This window comes from Pongo pygmaeus, chromosome 11 (assembly GCF_028885625.2).
Source record: "Pongo pygmaeus isolate AG05252 chromosome 11, NHGRI_mPonPyg2-v2.0_pri, whole genome shotgun sequence".
NCBI classification, from domain to species: domain Eukaryota; kingdom Metazoa; phylum Chordata; class Mammalia; order Primates; family Hominidae; genus Pongo; species Pongo pygmaeus.
The window spans coordinates 78,101,514-78,122,228 of record NC_072384.2 but is presented as its reverse complement, the minus strand read 5'-3'; the positions used below and the strand labels follow the sequence as shown (position 1 = coordinate 78,122,228).

Sequence of the window (20,715 nt, the reverse complement as noted above, 5' to 3'; positions counted from 1 at the left end):
GCCGGGAGGGAAGCCCGCAGCGGAGCAGCGAGGGGGCGTAGCCGGAGCTACGGCACCAAGGCTCCGCCCCCGCCCTGCCTACCCCCTCGCTGGAGGAACGCAAGCAGGAGGCGGGGGAGTTGGAGGAGGTGGCGGCGCTGGAGCTCCTCCTGGGGACCAGCGACCCGGGGAGCGAGCACGTCGCTCCGCACCGCTCTTCCTCCAGCCGCTGAGCCGTCCCTTCTCGCCATGTCCCAGAGCAGGCACCGCGCCGAGGCCCCGCCGCTGGAGCGCGAGGACAGTGGGACCTTCAGGTCAGCGTGCGGGCAGTCAGGGCCCCGGGGCCGGGAGCGTTGGGCGACGGGGCCGGGGCGCGGAGAGCCGGCCCTCCAGAGGCATTCTGGGTAAAGCCCTGCCCGGCGCCCACGCTTCCGCGGCTGTGGGTGCTCGGCCCCGCCCTCTCGGCGGCGAGGGTTGGGGTCTGCGGCCGGGCCCCGCCCCTCTCGTGGCCCCTGGCGGCGCGCGGGGCGGGCGGAGGTGGCGCGCGGTCGGCGCGCCCGGGAAGGGATCGTCAGGTTTGTCCTGAGAGGCTGCAGCGCTGCTGCCAGCCCTGTTCTGTTGAGAATCTCTCCTACCCGCATTCAAGTGCTCTCTCTAAAGACCTCGCTCACCCCGCCTGCCCCTGCGGGGTGACTGCCGCAGCGGGGCCGGAAGACAGGTGCGCCCCAGCCTCGCCAGCTCTGGCCCTGGCCGCCGGGGAACTCGGCGCCTCCCTCGTCACCGTCGGTGGCGGTAAAAACTGGCCTCTACTCTTCTGCTTCAATCTCCAATTTGGCATGCAAAGCACACCTTTTTGTGGTTTTTGCAGTTTGGGGAAGATGATAACAGCTAAGCCAGGGAAAACACCGATTCAGGTATTACACGAATACGGCATGAAGACCAAGAACATCCCAGTTTATGAATGTGAAAGATCTGATGTGCAAATACACGTGCCCACTTTCACCTTCAGAGTAACCGTTGGTGACATAACCTGCACAGGTCTGTATACACAGTTAACCTGGATGACCGAGTGGGTTGGCAGTCAATACTTGGTGTTGCTTTTCAGTTCGAAAAAGTTCTCTTTTTGCCAGACAGCTGTGAGGAACAGGCTCTGAAACTGAGACCTCTCATCTCAGGTCGTTAGGGCTTTCCAGCTGCATCTGATTCTCTTCCTAATTTTCTCTTCCCCAGATACCAAGGAAGCTCAGAAACTAAATAAAAAGTTACCCAGCCATCCTGCACGGCTCTTCTCATACCCTAGGATCCTCCTAGGCTTCTTCTAAGAATTAGAGGGAAGCAGGAAAGGTTCTTGGAGCAGTCATAGCTGGGTCCGTAGGTACTGTGAAGTTTCATAGATTATAGCAGATGCCAGGAGGCATGACCCCAGAATTTTCTGAGCGTCTGTCCTCTCTGTATGGACTCATTTGGCACTTTAGGTCCATTGTGCCACTTTTGATTCTGTATCCAAACAAAATGAGGAAGGGGAGAAGGTCCTCATATATTACATAATAACTTCAAGTTTTTGAAACTGAACAGATATTTTGTATATTATCCACTTTTTAAACAAGAAGAAACAGGTTCAGAGAGATTATAAGTAACATGCGCATAGCAACGAAGTCACAAAGCAATGAAATTTTAAAGTTCATGCTTGCTTTTGGTCTGTGAGCTTGAGCAAATGATAACTAAAGTTGCTCATTTGTAAATGTGGACATTATTTTTCTTATATATCTATTTAATTGCAAACACAGAAAACATTGGATGCTAAATTTAATTTGGAAGAATGCCAAGAAAAAAATTTAGTAGGAAGGCTCAAGTTCTGCCATCTGGTAAATCTGAAGGCAGCATTTGTTTGTGTCCCTGGACGTTTGGAGTCCTTTATTTTAATTGACGCCACTTTAAGAAAAGTTTAAAACTTCTTGTGTGAGGCAGTTAGATTGTAGGTGCTGGCTGGAAGGGTCCCCATGGGAACCATAGTCAACACTGCATTACTTACTTTAGCTAGTCTATTTCTAGATAATCAGGAAGAATTCAAGAAAAGGGAGGGTTTTTCCCTCTCAATGTGTTTTAGACCCCAAATTAACAACCTATGGCAACCGTTCTGCCTACGCCCTCTTCTCACACTACATGGCTTCCTGTGCAAGCTTATTTGCCTCCATGGCTTCTGATACTGTCTAAAGGCTAATATTCTGAAATGTCTGTCTACATCCCAAGCCCAGTTACAGTATAGTGTATCAGTCTGTGCTTGCTGAGCATCTTTGCTTGGATGACACAGAGGCCCCTCAAGCCTCTCATTGTCCCAAACTGAATCCATCTTTTCCCTCAAACCCATTCTTCCTGCATTCCCTTTCTATGTAAAGGCTCCACAATCACCTAGTTCAGTAGAAATGTGGGTTTTGTCTTCCTAACTACTTCCCGTCTCTCTCCCTCTTGTCCAGTCTGTTATTAAACTCTATCCATTGGCGTTTAATAATCCACTAAATATCCATTGAATCTATCTGCTTCTCTCTTCTGGCCATTGCTACTGCCTAGGCCACAATCATCTCTCACTTGGATTGTAGCTGCAGTCTTGTAGCTACACGTTTACCTTCTAGTCTTGTGATGTCCTTTTGTCACATAACAACCAGTGTTCATTCTTTTTTTTTGAGACAGGGTCTCACTCTGTCACCCAGGCTGGAGTGCAGTGGCGTGATCTTGGCTCACTGCAACGTCCCCTACAGGCTGCACTTAGGCTTGTTGTAACATATCCCATTCCATACTTCAGGTGCCTATTAACAGACAAAAATTCCACACTACTCTGTTGGCTCTTGAGGGCAGGGACCCTGTATGCTATATCCCTAATACCTCTGTTAGCAGATAAATATATGGTTTATGTGTCTTCTCACACTTGAGGGCCACACTTGAAACTTATTTCATGAGGGTATGGGAGTTTGAACTTAAAAGGAAAAAGATGGAATTTATCATTTGCCATTGTGATTGCTTACTGAAATTAGACATCAGTCTTATCCCCAGTCCCAACTTAGCTACCCATGCAGAAGATACAGACTGTCCAGAAGATACATAACAAGCTGTCACCTTATTCCATAAAACTCTTTCCTGTTGTTCCCAACACATAATCATGACTGCTCAGCCTAGCAGAGCAGTTTGATAAGTTATAGGACAGGCTGTCAGAATAAAATTATGCACATTTTGCTATCAAACAATTCTGCTGTAAATGGTTCCTTTAAAAGAAACTTCTTGCTGCAGAATTTCCCCTCCAGGAATAAAGGAAGAGTAAAATACTAAGCTGCATTTCTTCAGAGGTGTGACATGGTCTACTTTATTACCATTTTATGTAATAAACATATATAATGTAGAAATAGGGATTTTTATGCAGGTATGCATAGAATTAAATATATAGAACTTTAAAAGTTATTTTTTAAAATATTTTTCACATGGTGAATATTTTATTACAGTATATAACCACATGTAGTACATATTTTTATTACCTAGTATGTGTATGTAAAATCTATAGTGACTTTGTTTTGTGTATTGAAAACATCTTTGTAAGCTGCACGTTTTTGTGGGAGATAAAGACTTCTTTTTTTAAATCTTAATTCAGGTGAAGGTACAAGTAAGAAGCTGGCGAAACATAGAGCTGCAGAGGCTGCCATAAACATTTTGAAAGCCAATGCAAGTATTTGGTGAGCTAAATTTCTTTGTATTCAGCAGCTCAAAAATATCATGGCTGAGGTAAGATTAAAAATTTGAACATGCTTACAAAAGCAACAAAGTGAACAGTTGTTAGCATCCTACCTCTCAAATTCTATTTCCTTATGAAAATTTATCATCCATTAAAGAAAACTTTATCCAATCAAATCCAGCAATTAGCTGTTAAATGAAGGCGCTCATGAACTAGGCTTTACTGTTTTTTTTTTTTTTAATGGGATACAACAGGAGAAAATCCGTGCTTCTTGCAAATACTAATATTAACATGTTGTATTTAGACTTTGATTATTTCTACATTGAAGAAAACAAAGTGTGAGATGGAGAAAGATCCACTAAAAGTACTCTTTTGGGAATTCTAATTTTGAAGAAGCAGGCAGAGGTTTTCTTTTAGTATATAATATATACCAAAAGAAGAGAATGTTAAGTGGGATATTAATTCTTGACATATCTTTCCAAAGTAAGACTTTTTGCTACTTTAGGTGTTTCTAGATAGAATATTTGTCCTGGAGCATCTCACATATTAAAGTAGTGTCCACTGGGTGCACTCTGGAGCTTGGCATGCTTTCAGGTTCTTCTTGTGCATACACTCACATATGTCTGAAGTACGATCTGTGTAATCAGCTTATAGTTGACAGTAGAGACCCAGGGAATTTGGGATGGGTTTTTTGTTCCCTAGTCATAGAAAGGCTTTTGGATTAGAGATGTAGTTAGGTTCTTATGTAGTATTCCTCTCTTTTTGTAAATCATTCTAAACCATTTGGGTAGTTTGGAACTAACCAGTGACATGGCAAGCCTCTAGATAAGCAGCTGCCCAAGACAAGCCTTGCATTTCACAAGATGATGCTTGATTCTCTAGGGTCATGCATTATAATTGATCTATGCCAGGCTGGGCGGGGTGGCTCATGCCTGTAATCCCAGCACTTTGGGAGGCTGAGGTGGGTGGATCACTTGAGGCCAGGAGTTCAAGACCAGCCTGGCCAACATGGCAAAACCCCGTCTCTACTAAAAATACAAAAATTAGCCAGGCATGGTGGCAGGTGCCTGTAATCCCAGCTACTTGGGTGGCTGAGGCACAAAAATCGCTTGAACCTGGGAGGCGGAGATTGCAGTAAGCTAAGATTGTGCCCCTGCACTCCAGCCTGTGAAACCCTGCCTCTAAAAACAAGGCCAGGCATGGTGGCTCACACCTGTAATCCCAGCACTTTGGGAGGCCAAGGTGGGCAGATCACTTGAGTCAGGAGTTCGAGACCCGCCTGGCCAACATGGTGAAACCCCATCTCTACTAAAAATACAAAAAATTAGCCGAGTGTGGTGGCACGCTTCTGTAATCCCAGCTACTTGGGAGGCTGAGACACAAGAATCCCTTGGACCCAGTAGGCAGAGGTTGCAGTGAGCTGGGATCGGGCCATTGCACTCCAGCCTGGGCGACACAGCAAGACTGTGTCTCCAAACAAACAAAAAAAGACATGCCAAATGACATGGCAGGTATTGGGTTCTCCCCCACTGGTGATGGCCATGCTGTTTCTGAACAGCCTGAAGGTGAACCCAACCATTAAGTACATTTGTAGAAATGAGGGGTATGGAGTGTCCTTTCTGCATCTGGGCACTTCACTTTGTCAGCAAAAAAAGCTAACAAACTTTACTATATTTGTGCTTCTTGACAGATAAAATGGGAATTACTAAGCTGTAATCAGGCCTAAAGTGGCCTGACTTAATACAGAGACTTTCTCACTTCTCCATCACAATTATTTGGGTAGCTTCGGCATGCAGCATTGTAAGTGAATACTCATATCTCATCAGCCTATGTAAAGCTTGAAATTCTCACAGTTGGAAAAAAAACCTTGAGGAAGTGGCAATAACTAAACCTCACTTGTCATGGAAAAATGACTCCAGTTGCCTAGGTGGTAGTAACCTTGAAATGCCGCTTATTCAATTTTAAGTACTGACCTGCTAAGTAACTAGTAATTCCAAACTCCCTAGAAGAGGTTGTTCTCTTTTTCCCTAATCATAATCTCCACATGTTAAAACCAAATTCATCTAAGCCATCTATTTTCTGCAGGATACATGTAAATCTTAGAGGATTATCCCAGCACTGAGCAGATGATAGATCAAACAGATCTCTCTTCATAGTTCTGTGGATGAAAAAACAGTATTTATACATAATCTGTATTATTCACATTGCCAGGCTAAATTTTCTGGATCATTGTTACTCTTCTGTTTTTTGTATAGTTGTAACAGAGTATTCTTTAAATATATTTTTATGGCATGCCTATTATGTACAAAACACCACAAAGCTTATGTAGGTAAGTGATACATAGGCCCTACCTCAAGGAGCTTACAGTCTGAACAGGGGAGAGGTGTGGTGAAGGATGGACAAATTATGTGTATTTGTAAGAGTATATAATTTATGGTAAAACAATTTCAAGAAAGGATTAAACCATGTGTTATAATGTTTCAAAGAAGGGAGAGATTATAAACCATTGGGGTAAAAGGATAGGCTTCTTGGAGGAAGTGACATTTGAGATAGGTCTTGGATGACAGATCAGATTCCCATAGAAGAGGTCTGAGAAAAGGGCATTCCATGTAGAAGGAATGACAAGAGCAAAGACATAGAGAGTTAATTAGAAAATGCTTGTCATTTATTTCATAATTCGGGGGAAATTATTTTGTTTTATAACACTTTTAAAAAATATTTAGCTTTGCAGTTCCTGACCCCTTAATGCCTGACCCTTCCAAGCAACCAAAGAACCAGCTTAATCCTATTGGTTCATTACAGGTAAGTTGTACAGTTCTTTGCCTACTGATGAAATATATAATAAGTTTGTAATGTCAGAGGGGCTAACACAAGGAATTAATATTTTAAAGACAAGATAGTGATATATTTTGTTTTCCAACTTATGATCATTAGATTTACAGAGCTAACTTGAAATTATTTTCCTATTTATGTTTTGGATTTTCTTTCATATACAGTATTTGCCTTTGGCTTATAGAATTCTCATTTAAGATCCATAGGCCCTCAGTGCACATGGGTAGAGTGTTTTATCCTTTAAGAATAGTTCTTGCTACTCTTGTGACAAATCTCCTTCTACTTCTGTTGAGACAGAAGACTTTATAAAGAGCCTAAATCAAATCAGTGAACCTAACTGAAGAAAAGGAGTCTATTTGCTTATTCTGCCAAAAAAAATTTATATCTATACACACACAAACACAGACACATATATTCAGCTTTGAATTTCTATATGCAGAATATCCTTGCAGATTATCCATGTGCTCTGTTAGGCCTTTCCCCTCCCCATTATTCAGCCAGTCCTTTGGTCTCCTTTTCTTGCACAATGAGCTTTTCTATAGTTTTCTTCACCTTCTGTCCCCCACTTCATCCAAGTCTGTTGTTTGCTGTCCCTACTCCTCATATGTTCTTGGTCAGCTGTGGGTTTGGAAGTGTATAGCTAGGAGGGGAGGGACTTTAGGAACTGATGGCAGTGAAACCTGTAGATGGTCTCCTCTGGTGTTCCCAAAGAGGGCGGTAGTAGCCTGTTTTTCTAGTTGAAGTCTGATACCAGCTCACTGTGGTTTAATGCAAGAACACCATTCGTTGCACAAAACTGCTTCAGTTTTGGTATTGGGGTATAAAAATATAAAATGCGGGAATGTCTTTGAGAAATAGAGGGTCTTCCCTCTTTTTTCCGTTGCAGAAAATCACTATTCTTTTCAAACATATACATAGAAATGGGATCAAAATGAAGAAAACACTTATGTGATTGAGCCATTGCATAAAATTACTATTAAAGCCTGATCTTGATTTTATAGGAATTGGCTATTCATCATGGCTGGAGACTTCCTGAATATACCCTTTCCCAGGAGGGAGGACCTGCTCATAAGAGAGAATATACCACAATTTGCAGGCTAGAGTCATTTATGGAAACTGGTACTTATTTCTTACAATTAAAGGCATTTGAAATATTTTCAGATGATGAATGACTATTGAAATTTCTGTCGTAATGTTTTCAAATATTTCTATGCAGAAAAATTGATGCACTCCTCTTTTATTGTCTCTGACTTTCTGAGATTGAACTTAAGTATAAATATTTGGCTTAAGATACTTAGTCTTCTTAATTTGATATTTTTAAAAATCATAGATTATTAATAGAAAGACAAACTGTTGGCTCTGTACTTTAAACAGTCTTCATTGATAAATTAGTGACTTAAAAAACCTCACTTTGGAGAAAAAGCTATAGTAAATCTCTTGGATTTTAACAGCTATTCTATCTAGAAAATAGGACTAGAGGAAGATTACACTTGAAAATGATATGATTAATAAGAGACTACATGGCAAATAATTGCAGTGAGATAAAAATGAAAATTATCTTTCTTAATTATAGCAACTTCTATGTTATAAAGGATATAAACTATAAGAAACACTGTCACTTTAAAAAGTACTAGTGAGAATTCCTGTTAACTTCTCTGGCATGTTTTGTTATTTTTAAAAGTGGCTTAAAATGGGATTTTACCTTAGCTAGGTAATAGTTTCAAGTAGTAAGAAACTATTTGCCTTTGGGAGGTAGTGTGGGCCAGTACAGAAAGCACCAGGCCAAAAGCAGGAAACTCAGCTTCCGTCCTTGATACAGTCCTTGATTTGCAAAGTTAAGCAAATTACTTAATCTCTCTGGACCTCAGTTTTTTAATCTATAAAACAAAAGCATGGAGGTAGATATTTATGGTATCTTTCAACTCCACCATCCCCTGTGCCTTTCTTATTCCTGTTAAAAGGAATTCCATATAATCATCAGTTTAGAGAAGATCATAAGCAGGAAATAGACATTAAGAGAGAGGAGTTATAATTCAGATGTATTTTAATAAATCTGAATAATTGGTCAGAATTAAACCAAATATGGTTCAGTAATGCTAGACATAGGAAAATACAATTATTATAGAAAAACAGAAAGCATAACTATTAAAGAAAAACTTAAATGCCTTCAAAAGTGTAAGAATTAGTAACTAAACAGGCCTGGCACAGTGGCTCACACCTATAATCCCAGCCCTTTGGGAGGCTGAGGCGGGCCGATCATCTGAGGTCAGGAGTTTGAGACCAGCCTGGCCAACATGGCAAAACCCTGTCTGTACTAAATACAAAAAATTAGCCAGGTGTGGTGGTGGGCACCTGTAATCCCAGCTACTTGGGAGGCTGAAGCAGGAGAATTGCTTGAACCTAGGAGGCGGAGGTTGCAGTGAGCCAAGATGGTGCCACTGCACTCCAGCCTGGGCGACAGAGCGAGGCTCCGTCTCAAAAAAAAAAAGAATTAATAGCTATACAAACAAAATAGCATAACAAACAAAGATATCAGGTCAGTAAGAACATAGTCTAGCATATAATAAAAACCGTGAGGTTCTCTGATTAAACACGATACTTTATTTTATATGTTTGATCATCCTCTGTGGACACTAATTTCTTTTCTAAATCTACCATTTCTTTTTCTTTTTTCAGGAAAGGGGGCATCAAAAAAGCAAGCCAAAAGGAATGCTGCTGAGAAATTTCTTGCCAAATTTAGTAATATTTCTCCAGAGAACCACATTTCTTTAGTGAGTAATGTTGACAGCTATGATGTTAATGTCATTAAGCATTTCTTGCAGTAGGAAACTTTCCTTGATTTCTTATTGTATAGCTACTTCAGAGTTGCGATTTTTAGAAATCTCTTCATTATTTAGTTATACACTACCCCATTTTTAGCTGCTTCCTGTTTGTGAGTCAGGATCACAGAGGCAATTAGGTAAGAGAGCTTGGGAGACACAGTCAAATTCAGAATAATAGGACGGGATCTAAAGATGGTAAGCCAGTAGTGCCATTTTTACTTCAAAGTGACAGTGCATTTCCATCCCTTTGTTTGTTCATTCATTCACTCAGCAAACATTTAGTGAGCTCATACTGTGTGCTAAGTGTTGTGTTGGGTACTGGGTTGCAGTGAATAAGCAGTCCCTGCCTCTAAGGAGTTTATGGACTACTGAAAGGAAGGAACTCTATAGGCTAGTCCTTACAGAGTGTGATGTGGGAACACAGAAGAAGGCATCCAACAAAAACAGGTTTGGAGACAGATTCCAGGAAGAAGTAATGTCTAAGCCAAGACCTGTAGAATGGGGGAAAAGAATTCCAGAGGAAGAAAAAGCGTGTGCAAAGGCCAGGAGTGAAACATCGTATGCAGTCTAGGAGCCCTAATTGATTTGTTGTGTGTAGAACATAGTGTTGGAGGGAGGGAGTCTCAATGAGGCCAGCAAAGTAAAGAGGGATTAAATCTTAAAGGGACCCCTATATAAGGAAAGTGAACTTTATCCCAAGAGTAGTACAAAGTCATTAAAGAATTTTAATCCGAAGGACAGGATCTAGTCTATACATTAGAAGGAAATCACTTGGCTGCATTATGGTAAGTGAGTGAAATTAGGATCAAAGAGACCTGCGAGAGTGCTGTTATAGAAGACACGTGAGACGTGACAGCTTGAACTAAGGTAGTGGCTGGGAAAATGGAGAGAGATGGGTAGATTTTAAAGTTATTTAGAAAACTGAGGTAAAGGGGCATGATAATTGATTGGATGTGGGAAGCAAGGGAAAGGGAGGAAATTACTATTTTAAACTTGGCAATAGCAAGAGGGGAGCAGATAATGAACTAAATATATTGAATTTGAAGTGCTTATGGAATAGCTAAGTGAATATATCGAGTAGCTGAACAAATAAATTCAGAGCTTAAGAGATTGGCCTACACATGGTGTATAACTTCAGATTCTGATATTCATAGATAGGTGTGTCATGTGGTACATTATCTGAGAGTAGTGTATTAGGTGGGGAATAAAAAAATACAACTGTAGCAACTTCTTCACTGAGCTTATGATAAAATAAGGGCTCATTGTTTAGAAAAAAAGACTATATACAAATGAGTAATATAATTTGATTTTACATTTTTAATAGAAAAATACAAAACACTGCATTTACTGCTTTTGGAATTTGAGTCAACAATATCACCAGAATTACAAAGCACAGATAGGTTTACAGGTGAAATTGGTCAAATCTTCAAAGAAGAGATCATTTCCAATGCTATTTAAACTGTTTTCAGGCAATGTATAGATAACATAAAGGAAACTTTTAAATTTATTCTCCAAAACCAACATAATACAAACACCAAAACCTGACAATAGCAAGTTCAACAGAAAAAAAAAAAATTACAGATCAATATGCCTTATGGTGAAACACCTTTGTGAAATGTTCAGTACAATATTAAAATAATGATATAGCATTGACAAGTAGGGTTTATTTAACTAATGTAAGACTATTTCAAGGTTAGTAAGTTGGTTACTTTAATTAACCACATTAATGTGTCAAAGAGTAATATATAATCTTCTCAATGGATGCCAAAAAAATTTTGATAAAACTCAGCAATCATTACTGATAAAAACTTGGAAAAAAACCAAAATCATGGTTATATATTTATACATTATACTTATTCCCATTAATATCAGAAATAAGGACGCCTACCAACACCACTTTTATTTAACCTTGTTCTAGAAGTACCCACCAATTAAAAACAAATTAGACAAGAGAAAACAGTAGGAAGTTGGAAATAAGAGGACATAAAATGGTTACTAACTGCAAATGATATGATTGTATCCCTTTAAAACCCTAAAGAAAAACTACCAGAAACAATAAGAGAATTCATCAAGGTAACTGATTATGAAATTAATATATAAAATCAATAACTTTTCCATATTGCCCAGAGTTATGTAGGTAACAACCAGAACAATTATAAAAAGCTAAAAATTATTGTATCTGGGAAGGGGACCTGAAGGTGGAGAAGGGGCAAGGCAGAGGTTGTTGCTTTTATACTTCTGTACTGTTTGATTTTTTGCTGTATGTGTGTATCACTTTGACAAAACTTACGAAGCTTGATAACATTGGTCATTTTATAGAAAAACAGAAAATCCTATTCTGAGAAAATATACTAGAAAAAAATCAGTAGTTTTCTTATTTACAAATAATAACTAGAATATAGAAGATCCCAATTTAAATTTAAATTGCAGAAACAGGGATAGGCTATCTGAAAATAAACTTAAAAAGAAATGCGCAGGACCATGTGAGGAAAAGTCTACTAAAGAATAGAGCAGAAAACATTGTAAATATATTTAAATGTAATGTGGTCTCACTCAAAACCTACCAGCGTTTGGCCGGGCACAGTGGCTCACGCCTGTAATCCCAGCACTTTGGGAGGCCGAGGTGGGCAGATCATGAGGTCAGGAGATAGAAACCATTCTGGCTAACGCAGTGAAACCCCGTCTCTACTAAAAATACAAAAAAAAAGTATTAGCCGGGCCTGGTGGTGTGCGCCTGTAGTCCCCGCTACTCCGGAGGCTGAGTCAGGAGAATGGCGTGAACCCGGGAGGCGGAGCTTGCAGTGAGCAGCGATCACACCACTGCACTCCAGCCTAGGCAACAGAGCGAGACTCCAACTCGAAAAAAATAAAAAAACCTACCAGCGTTCATTTTGGACCTTGATACACGTTTATTGAAGTTTATCTGGAAAAAAACCCTCAAGAATAGCCAAGAAAACTGAAAAGGAAGAGTTGGGAGAGCAAGGGTGTGCTGCTTTACCAGAGAACAAAACATACTGTAAAACTGAACTTGTCAGACAAGTTACTGGGCCAGGAATAGTCAGAGGAGCGAATAGAGAATCCAGGTGTAGATGCTAATCCACATAGGACCATAGTATATAGCAACAGTGAGATTTCAGATCAGTGGGTGAGAGGATGGATTATTCAATAATGATGTAGAAACGGTTTACATCCACATTTGGGTGGGGGCTATATATATATATATATATATTTGTTTATGTGTATGACATCTATTTAGAATGCTTCCTTATTCCTTACACCAAAGTAAATTTCAGATGGATCAAAGATTTGAACATAAAATTTTGAAACAGTATAAGTATTAGGAAACATGGAAGAGTTTTTCTTTTTAAAAATCGTAGCATGGGGAAAGCATTTTAACTTAAAACCTAGAAGGTTAAAAGATTAATAAATTTGACAATATAAAACCTACTGCACGGCAAAAAATCTGTAAATAAAATCAAGAGAATAAAAAAGTGGGAAGAAATTATTTTCAACATAGAACTATAAAGGAACTGTTTTCAGTACTACCTTTAAAGCTCTTTTGTACACATCTGCTGCATACAGCAGCACATGCCTATAGTCCTAGCTACTCGGGAGGCTAAGGTGGGAGGATTGCTAGAGCCCAAGAGTTTGAGAGTTAAGCCACACAGCAAGATCCTAACTCTTAAAAAAGAGAAAATTTAAAAAGCTTTTGTGCATCAGTTAAAAAGACAACCCAGTAAAAGAAATGCAAACGATTAAGGGAAAAAAAGAAAAAATATTCAACTTTATTCATGCAAGATAAAATATTTTCACCTTTTAGATTGGCAAAAACTACAAAATTTGATAATAGCTAGTATTAGTGAGGGTATGAGAAAACAAGCCCCCTTGAAGACAGTTGGTAGGAGTATAAATTGGTTCAGAAATCAGTTTGGAAGTATTCATCAAAATTAAAAGTGTACATGTTCTTTGACTTAGCAGTTCCACTTCTAGAAATAATTCTACAGAGAAACTCATTCAAGTGCAAAAGAGTGTTTATTTGCTAGTAAAAGCAAGAAGCCAGAAACAACCTAAAGCTCACAGTTGGAGATCCATAAGGTAAATACAGTGCATATATGTGCACTGATAAAAGAAAAATGAACAAGATGTAGAGGAGTAAGTTATCACTTGCTTTAAAAGATTGTGGGTGCTTGCATATGCATAGAACATTTATGGGAAGATACTGAAAAATGTTTAACAGTATGTCTAAGAAATAGAACGGAGGTCTTCAGGGAATGGGTGGTAAGGAAAAGAGACTGTACTCTTCATTATATATTTGTTCTTAGTGCATGTATTTTTTTAACCATGTAAATAGTGTTTTTTAATTTATTTAAAAACAGTATTTTAAAGTTTCTATAATGTAAATTTTTATTTGGTAAATCTAAAATTACTTAATTCCATATCATGCCATCTCTAAACTCTTTTGGAAATTGCCTCCCCTCTGTCGTGCTCATTAATAAAACAATATTAAGAGTAGCAACCTACTTACTTCAGAAAGTAGTTGTTTTTATTAATGGCATATGAAAGCAATTTGAGAACCATAAACTAATTTGGAAATATAAGGCATTCTAAGGACAGAGATGAAAAGGGAAGGATATAAGGGGAGAATAAAGGAAAGAGAAAAAGCAGAAAGAATAAGGAAAAAAATACTCAGTTGGGTTCTGGGATAGAAGTCTGATAAGAACTTTTTGACATCCTGTCATTTATTTGAATGACTTGTTCCTCAAACCCAACTTGCACATTTCATGTTTTTTTTAGTTTTTTTTTTTTCCTGTTTTATAGCTGTCAGTTATAGTGATTGGTATTTAATACAAAAAAACCAAAGATATGAAAATTGTTTTATATTTTAATCTGCAAATTGCTCCATTAGGCAGATTTAATTATTTGTGGATTTACTTATGGTGCTCCCAAATATCTTGTACCTCTTAATGTGACCATCAGAAAACTCGACTGAGAAACATTTATACTATACAAAATACAAAATGCTTTCAGTATATTATTGCAAGTGCTTCTTAAAAACATATTTTGTAGTATTGTTAAATGTGTACTTTTTAATGTTGTCTTGTTTAAATTGGAAAATTAACCAAATGTTATCCATTTAAACATGCTTTATAACATATTAAATGTGAGTGCTTAATAAGTACTTTTAATTATAGTGGTACTGGTGTTGGAACCCAGTCCTAGTCAAGAGTCTAAATGTTCATCTCTGTTTTTCAGACAAATGTAGTAGGACATTCTTTAGGATGTACTTGGCATTCCTTGAGGAATTCTCCTGGTGAAAAGATCAACTTACTGAAAAGAAGCCTCCTTAGTATTCCAAATACAGATTACATCCAGCTGCTTAGTGAAATTGCCAAGGAACAAGGTTTTAATATAACATATTTGGATATAGGTATGATTTTTTTTTCTTTGGCTTTCCCAAGACATGTTTATTTAAAAATGTGTTTGAGGAACAAAAATTTCTATTATAATTTATTGTATTGATCAGGGATTCTAAGTATATATAATTACTAGGCCAGTAATATATATAATTGATATGTCCCATTCTTGTGGATAGTAATAATAGCTAACATCTATACAGTTACAACAAAACAACAATAGCAAAGATAGAGTTTTACTATGTGCCAGACACTGTTCTAAGATTACACGTATCTACTTACTGAATCCTCAGACTAACTCTATGAAGCAAATTCTGTTATCCTTATTTATAAGTGAAGAAAGAAAGGCACAGAAAGGTTGAGAAACTTGCCCAAGATCACATAGCTAGTCAGTGGTAGAGCAAGATTTGGGGAAGAGTCCCAGAAGATACCCTGGCTGTTAAACTAGCCCTGCTGGGCAAATGAAAAGGCACCTACATTTCTAGCACAAGTACCAAGTTTGTGGTACCCAGACCTTTTCTCTCTACTTTGTCACTGTATGCTGATTCTGGGAGGTAAATGGAACCAAGTCAATTTATAGTTTTATCCCATCTCAGCCATCATCATCTGTATTTTCTCTAGCCCTTAATCATTTGGATAGACAAATATGAACAGATGGGAAAGCAAGTCAATATGGATTTTCTTTTAATTCAATTTATAAAGCTAATTAGTTGTGTGTGTTTGGTGTCTTGATTTTTTTTTTTGACACGGAGTCTTGTTTCTGTTGCCCAGGCTGGAGTACAGTGGCACAATCTCAACTCACTGCAACCTCTGCCTCCTGGGTTCAAGCGATCCTCCTGCTTCAGTCTCCCAAGAAGCTGGGAATACAGGCATCCACCACCACGCCTGGCTAATTTTTTTTTTTTTTTTTTTTTTTTTTACCCGAGATGGAGTCTTGATCTGTTGCCCAGGCTGGAGTACGGTGGCGTGATCTCAGCTCACTATAACCTCTGCCTCCCAGCTTCAAGCAATTCTCCTGCCTCAGCCTCCTGAGTAGCTGGGACTACTGGTGTGTGCCACCACGCCCACCTAATTTTTGCATTTTTAGTAGAGACGGGGTTTCACCATGTTGGCCAGACTGGTCTCAAACTCCCGACCTCATGATCCACCCACCTCGGCCTCCCAAAGTTTTTTTTTTTTTTTTTAGTAGAGATAGGAGTTTCACCATGTTGACCAGGCTGGTCTCGAACTCCTGACCTCAAGTGATCTGTACACCTCAGCCTCCCAAAGTGCTGGGATTAGAGGTGTGAGCCACCATGCCTGGCCAAAGTATCTTGATTTAACATGTGTGAGAAATTTTATATCCCTATCCAACCACAGAAAGATGTGGGGACCTTGCTTGTCAGGGTCCCCTGACCCTGGGAAAGTAGGGCACTTAGGGGCTCAAAGAACTCCTGATATTCTGTGCTACTTTGGGATTGAAGGATGGGTCAAGTGCGTTGTCTCAGTAAACCAATAATGATGCAGAACCTGGGAAGTCAGTGCAGACAGATGGTTAGAAAAGGTAGCTGATGAAAAATTAGCCAGGTGTGGTGGCACATGCCTGTAGTCTAGCCTACTAGGGAGGCTGAGGTGGGGACAATGACTTGAGCCCCTGAGGTTGAGGCAGCAGTGAGCCATGATCATGCCGCTGCTTTCCAGCCTGGGTGACAGAGTGAGACTTGTCTCAAAAAAAAAAAGAAAAGAGGCTGGAGGCCGGGTGCGGTGGCTCACACCTGTAATCTCGGCACTTTGGGAGGCCAAGGCGGACGGATCACCTGAGGTCAGGAGTTTGAGATCAGCCTGACCAACACGGTGAAACCCTGTCTCTACTAAAAATACAAAAATTAGCCAGACAAGGTGGCGTGCACCTGTAATCCCAGCTACTTGGGAGGTTCAGGTGGGAGAATCGCTTGAACCTGGGAGGCGGAGGTTGCAGTGAACCGAGATCGCACCACTGCACTGCAGCCTGAGTGACAGAGCGAGATTCTGTCTCAAAAAAAAAAAAAAAAAAAAGGTGGCTGATGAGAGACCATTCATCCAATAAATATTTATTAGTGTCTACAGTTTGTTGAGGGTTTAGAATACAGAGATGAACGACCCATGTCATGAATAGGACTATGGAGGATACAGAATCTGGGGGAAAAAAGGAAACCTGAGATAAATTTTTAGATTATGAATTAATGATGCCTCTGAAACATTTCCCAGTTTTGAGAACTAAATAGTTCTCGTAGATATGGAAAGCCGTCTAAAAACCACAGTCTGTTAATTTGGCTAGTTTATATGCAGCTACCTTCAAAAGAACCTAGATATTCTCCAAAGGAGATATACAAATGGGCTGGGCAAAGTGGCTCACACCTGTAATCCCACCCCTTTGGGAGACTGAGGCATGAGGATCGCTGGAACCCAGGAGTTTGAGACCACCTGGGCAACATAGTGAGAGCCTGTCTCAAAATTTTAAAATTAAAAAAGAAAAATGACCAAATGACCAAAAAATACATGAAAAGATGCTCAATATCATTAGTCAATAGAGAATGCAATCAAAACCACGATAAGGTACCACTTCAAATCCCCTAGGATGGCTGTCATTAAGGAAATGGAAAATAGCAAGTGTTGGTGATGATGTAGAGAAACTGGAACCTTACACATTGCTGGTGGGAATATAAAACAGTTCAGCCTCTGTGGAATAAGCTTCTCAGTTCCTCAAATGAATTGCCATATGACCCAGAAACTCCACTCCTAGGAGTATAAATCAAAAACTGGTATTTAAACAAATGCCTATACACACAGATATCTGTATATTCATAGCAGCACTATTCACAAAAGCCAAAAGGTAGAAACAGCCCAAAACATCCATCAATGAATAAGTGGATAAACAAATTGTGGACTGTCCTTCCAATGAAATACTATTCAGCTGTAAAAAGAAACGAAGTTCTGATACATGCTACAACATGGATGAGCCTCAAGCAGAGGCTGGAAGGTCAGGAGAAAAGAACCTAGATACTAGAACTAGAAAGCCTCTTCACTCATTAAATAATCTCATTGTATCTGGATATTTTCCACTAAATAGAATATCAAAAATAACATTTTTATTATGCCTACTTTAAATAAATCATACCGCACATGTTTCTATTTCTTCCTCTTTGCCCTCATTTCAGCCATCTTTAGTAAGAGTGGCTCATCAGTTGATGGGAAGAATGTTTGTTTCCTGGGTCAGGTATTGTTTTTAAAATACCGTGACCCATTTGCAGTATAAATAAAGAACTAGACTCTACACAGACTTAAAACCTAGGAACATGAACGGACAACTCCATAAATACATACAATTATTATGTCTCAATTAAACATTTTTTTTTTTAATAGAAGACACAAGGGAGGTTTTGCCTTGACCGAAGTTATTCCTGGTTCAAATGCCTCCTGAAAATGACTTCCTAGTGGAAAATACAATCTCTCCAGTCCTCTAGCAAATGGTTCTTTCCCTTTTGAGAAAGTTACTGTGTGGTTCAGTAATTTCCAAATAGTGTTCAACTAACTATATTAGAATTGCCTTGGGAGCCTTTTTTTTTAAGTGTAGGAATCAGCCACCCCCAACCGTATATTTCTGATTGAGTGAGCTAGAGTGCAGCTAGTTATCTGTATGTCTTTAAAGCTGTCAGATCATTATGAAGTGTAACGTGTTTGAAAACTGCTACAGCTGAGCAGTTGTGGTTTTTTGTTTGTACAAGCAAAACAAAGATTGCGAGTGGTGTAGTATATAAAGACAATAATAAGAATTATATTGTTTTTACAAAGGGATCCACTTTATACATATTGGACATTAATCATCATCCTTGAATGTGTCATTACAGATGAACTGAGCGCCAATGGACAATATCAATGTCTTGCTGAACTGTCCACCAGCCCCATCACGGTCTGTCATGGCTCCGGTATCTCCTGTGGCAATGCACAAAGTGATGCAGCTCACAATGCTTTGCAGTATTTAAAGATAATAGCAGAAAGAAAGTAAATTTGGAGCAACTTAAAAAATCTTTCAGTAGCACATAAAAAGTTCCCCTCTGGCCCCTTCCCAAGTAAAACTTTTACCGTAGTGTTTATGTCTTGTTTCTAAATCTCTTCATAGATTCCATCAACACTCCAGATTTAATTATCTCCTCATAGTTGTTATTAAGCTCTTTTTAATGGCTTCAACTTTGTATCAGTATATTGTATTTATAAACTTTGTACCACGAGAGAGTGTAGCACCCACTTTACAGTGCCATGCACATCAGAGAAAGAAACTGCATGTTTGTTGTTGATGATGAAATAAAAATGCTAGCAACAGTCTTTCTTACTGGTGCTTAAGCTCTTCTTTGCACAAAGCTTTATAAAGGGAATTCAAAGGAAGCCCTTTAGAATTAGAGTCTTGAGGGACAGCACTAACAGGGCTTTATTAAGTATGATTGTTAAATTTCAGGGAACATGATTGGTCTGCTGTGTATTTGAATTCATGTAACAAAGAACTGTTATGATGGGATTCTGCTCATTTTATTAAAAAGCTACTGACTTGACCGTCGTCCTGTTCTTGTTAGCCATTGTTGTGAATAAGATTTTAATGTTGATAATTCTGTTATTTACATATCTCTAATTTACTTTGAAATTCAAAGGTGAAAATAAAAAACAATGGCCTAAGCAAAATTTACAAACATACATGTAATGGGTTACTTCCTTACTTTCTCTAAGCGTATGCAACCTTGTATTTTTCTTTGACATAACCATACACAGGTGAATTACTAGTTTAAAAAGCATTTGACCATGCATGTTGGCTCATGCCTATAATCCAAACTCTTTGGGAGGCCAAGGTGGGAGGATCCCTTGAGGCCAAAAGTTTGAGACCAGCCTGGGCAACATAATGAGTCCCCATCTCTACCAAAAAAAAAAATCAGCTGTGGTGGCACACTTTGAGTCCCACCAGAAGGCTGAGGTGGGAGGATTGCCGTGGCCCAGAAGATCATAGCTGCAGTGAGCTAGGATCACACCACTGCACTCCAGCCTGGGTGACAAGAGTGAGACCCTGTCTCAAAAAAAAAGAAAGCATTAGTAGAATTACCCAAAAAACCTTCCCAGTTTATTCAGTTCAGTTGCAAGAATGTTCCAAAGTGATGAGTGATTAAAAGGTTAGGAAATAAGTCTAATGAACAGATTTTAACCTTACCTTTTGTGTTTCCATATATAATCTTGTAACATCTCAAGTCTTCCATCTGTCAGCGCCGGCTCGTGCTAGCTTTCTACATTAGGTGGAAGTCTCAGCTCTGTGTTTGGAGCTCAGGGAAAGCTTCATAGAGGAAACATGAATGAAGGTAGGTCTCATGTATTCATACAGAAGGAAGTATGTAGCAGATATTTTTGTCTGGAAAAAAATCTTATCTGGAATTCTTTGAGAACAAAACTACAAAATAAAGGAAAACCAGTACATGTAACTTATTTTAAATTCTAAAGAGCACTTACCATAGTTCCGTATTCTAAGCTCCATTTGTTAAACCGTAGAAACAGGTACTTTTTTGGCAAGGTAAGGAATAGACTTAAAAGACTGGGAAAAAACTAGGCATAATAGGATCTTGTGACTCTTTAAAGACTGAACTAAGGTTTTAGTAAATGGTCTTGGATGTGGGGGAGGCACAATGAACTCTCCAAGATGACATTAGACTTCTGCATACTGAAATCCTGACTTGGATAAATTGGGGGAAAATTTCATAAGGCTGATGAAAAGGATAATATTACGTGGTTGTAGACAGTCCATATGTATTGATAAAATGAGGTCTGAGGATAAGGTGCCCAGAAGATAAAATTGCTGCTGCCTCTGCTTTCCCTGCTTCTGGCTCTGGAGGAAAGTGCATTCTTACACTGTTCGAATGTCACCTCTCAGACTATCCAGATTTTCTAGGGAGTTAGGGAT

The 20,715-nt window shown here is 39.1% G+C and overlaps 1 protein-coding gene and 1 long non-coding RNA gene across 7 annotated transcripts in view; one reads left to right on the top strand and one right to left on the bottom strand.

The window, feature by feature from the left end:
• The first annotated feature begins 43 nt into the window (after positions 1-43).
• Positions 44-19,330, top strand: PRKRA (protein activator of interferon induced protein kinase EIF2AK2). Of its 4 annotated transcripts, XM_054477815.2 has the most exons (8): positions 106-293; positions 848-1,017; positions 3,617-3,698; positions 6,421-6,499; positions 7,531-7,648; positions 9,206-9,300; positions 14,605-14,779; positions 18,632-19,330. In XM_054477815.2, the coding sequence occupies exons 1-8, from the start codon at positions 229-231 to the stop codon at positions 18,787-18,789; spliced, it is 942 nt and encodes a 313-aa protein (XP_054333790.1). In that variant the 5' UTR covers positions 106-228; the 3' UTR covers positions 18,790-19,330. The 4 variants fall into 4 exon arrangements, with proteins under 4 accessions (XP_063503733.1, XP_054333790.1, XP_054333791.1 ...); XM_063647663.1 differs by lacking the exon at positions 848-1,017 and having other exon boundaries at positions 44-293; XM_054477816.2 differs by lacking the exons at positions 106-293; positions 848-1,017 and having other exon boundaries at positions 3,616-3,747.
• The window catches only part of LOC129031440 (uncharacterized), a 26,558-nt gene continuing 16,488 nt past the window's right edge, over positions 10,646-20,715 (bottom strand). Inside the window, exons 3-4 of one of the 3 annotated variants that reach the window (XR_008501038.2) lie at positions 19,975-20,208; positions 10,646-17,522 (exon numbers count right to left, since the gene is read on the bottom strand). This is a non-coding gene — a long non-coding RNA (uncharacterized LOC129031440). Of the gene's footprint in view, positions 20,209-20,715 lie in introns of all 3 variants that reach the window. The other 2 variants (XR_008501039.2, XR_010122854.1) reach the window with 2 other exon arrangements.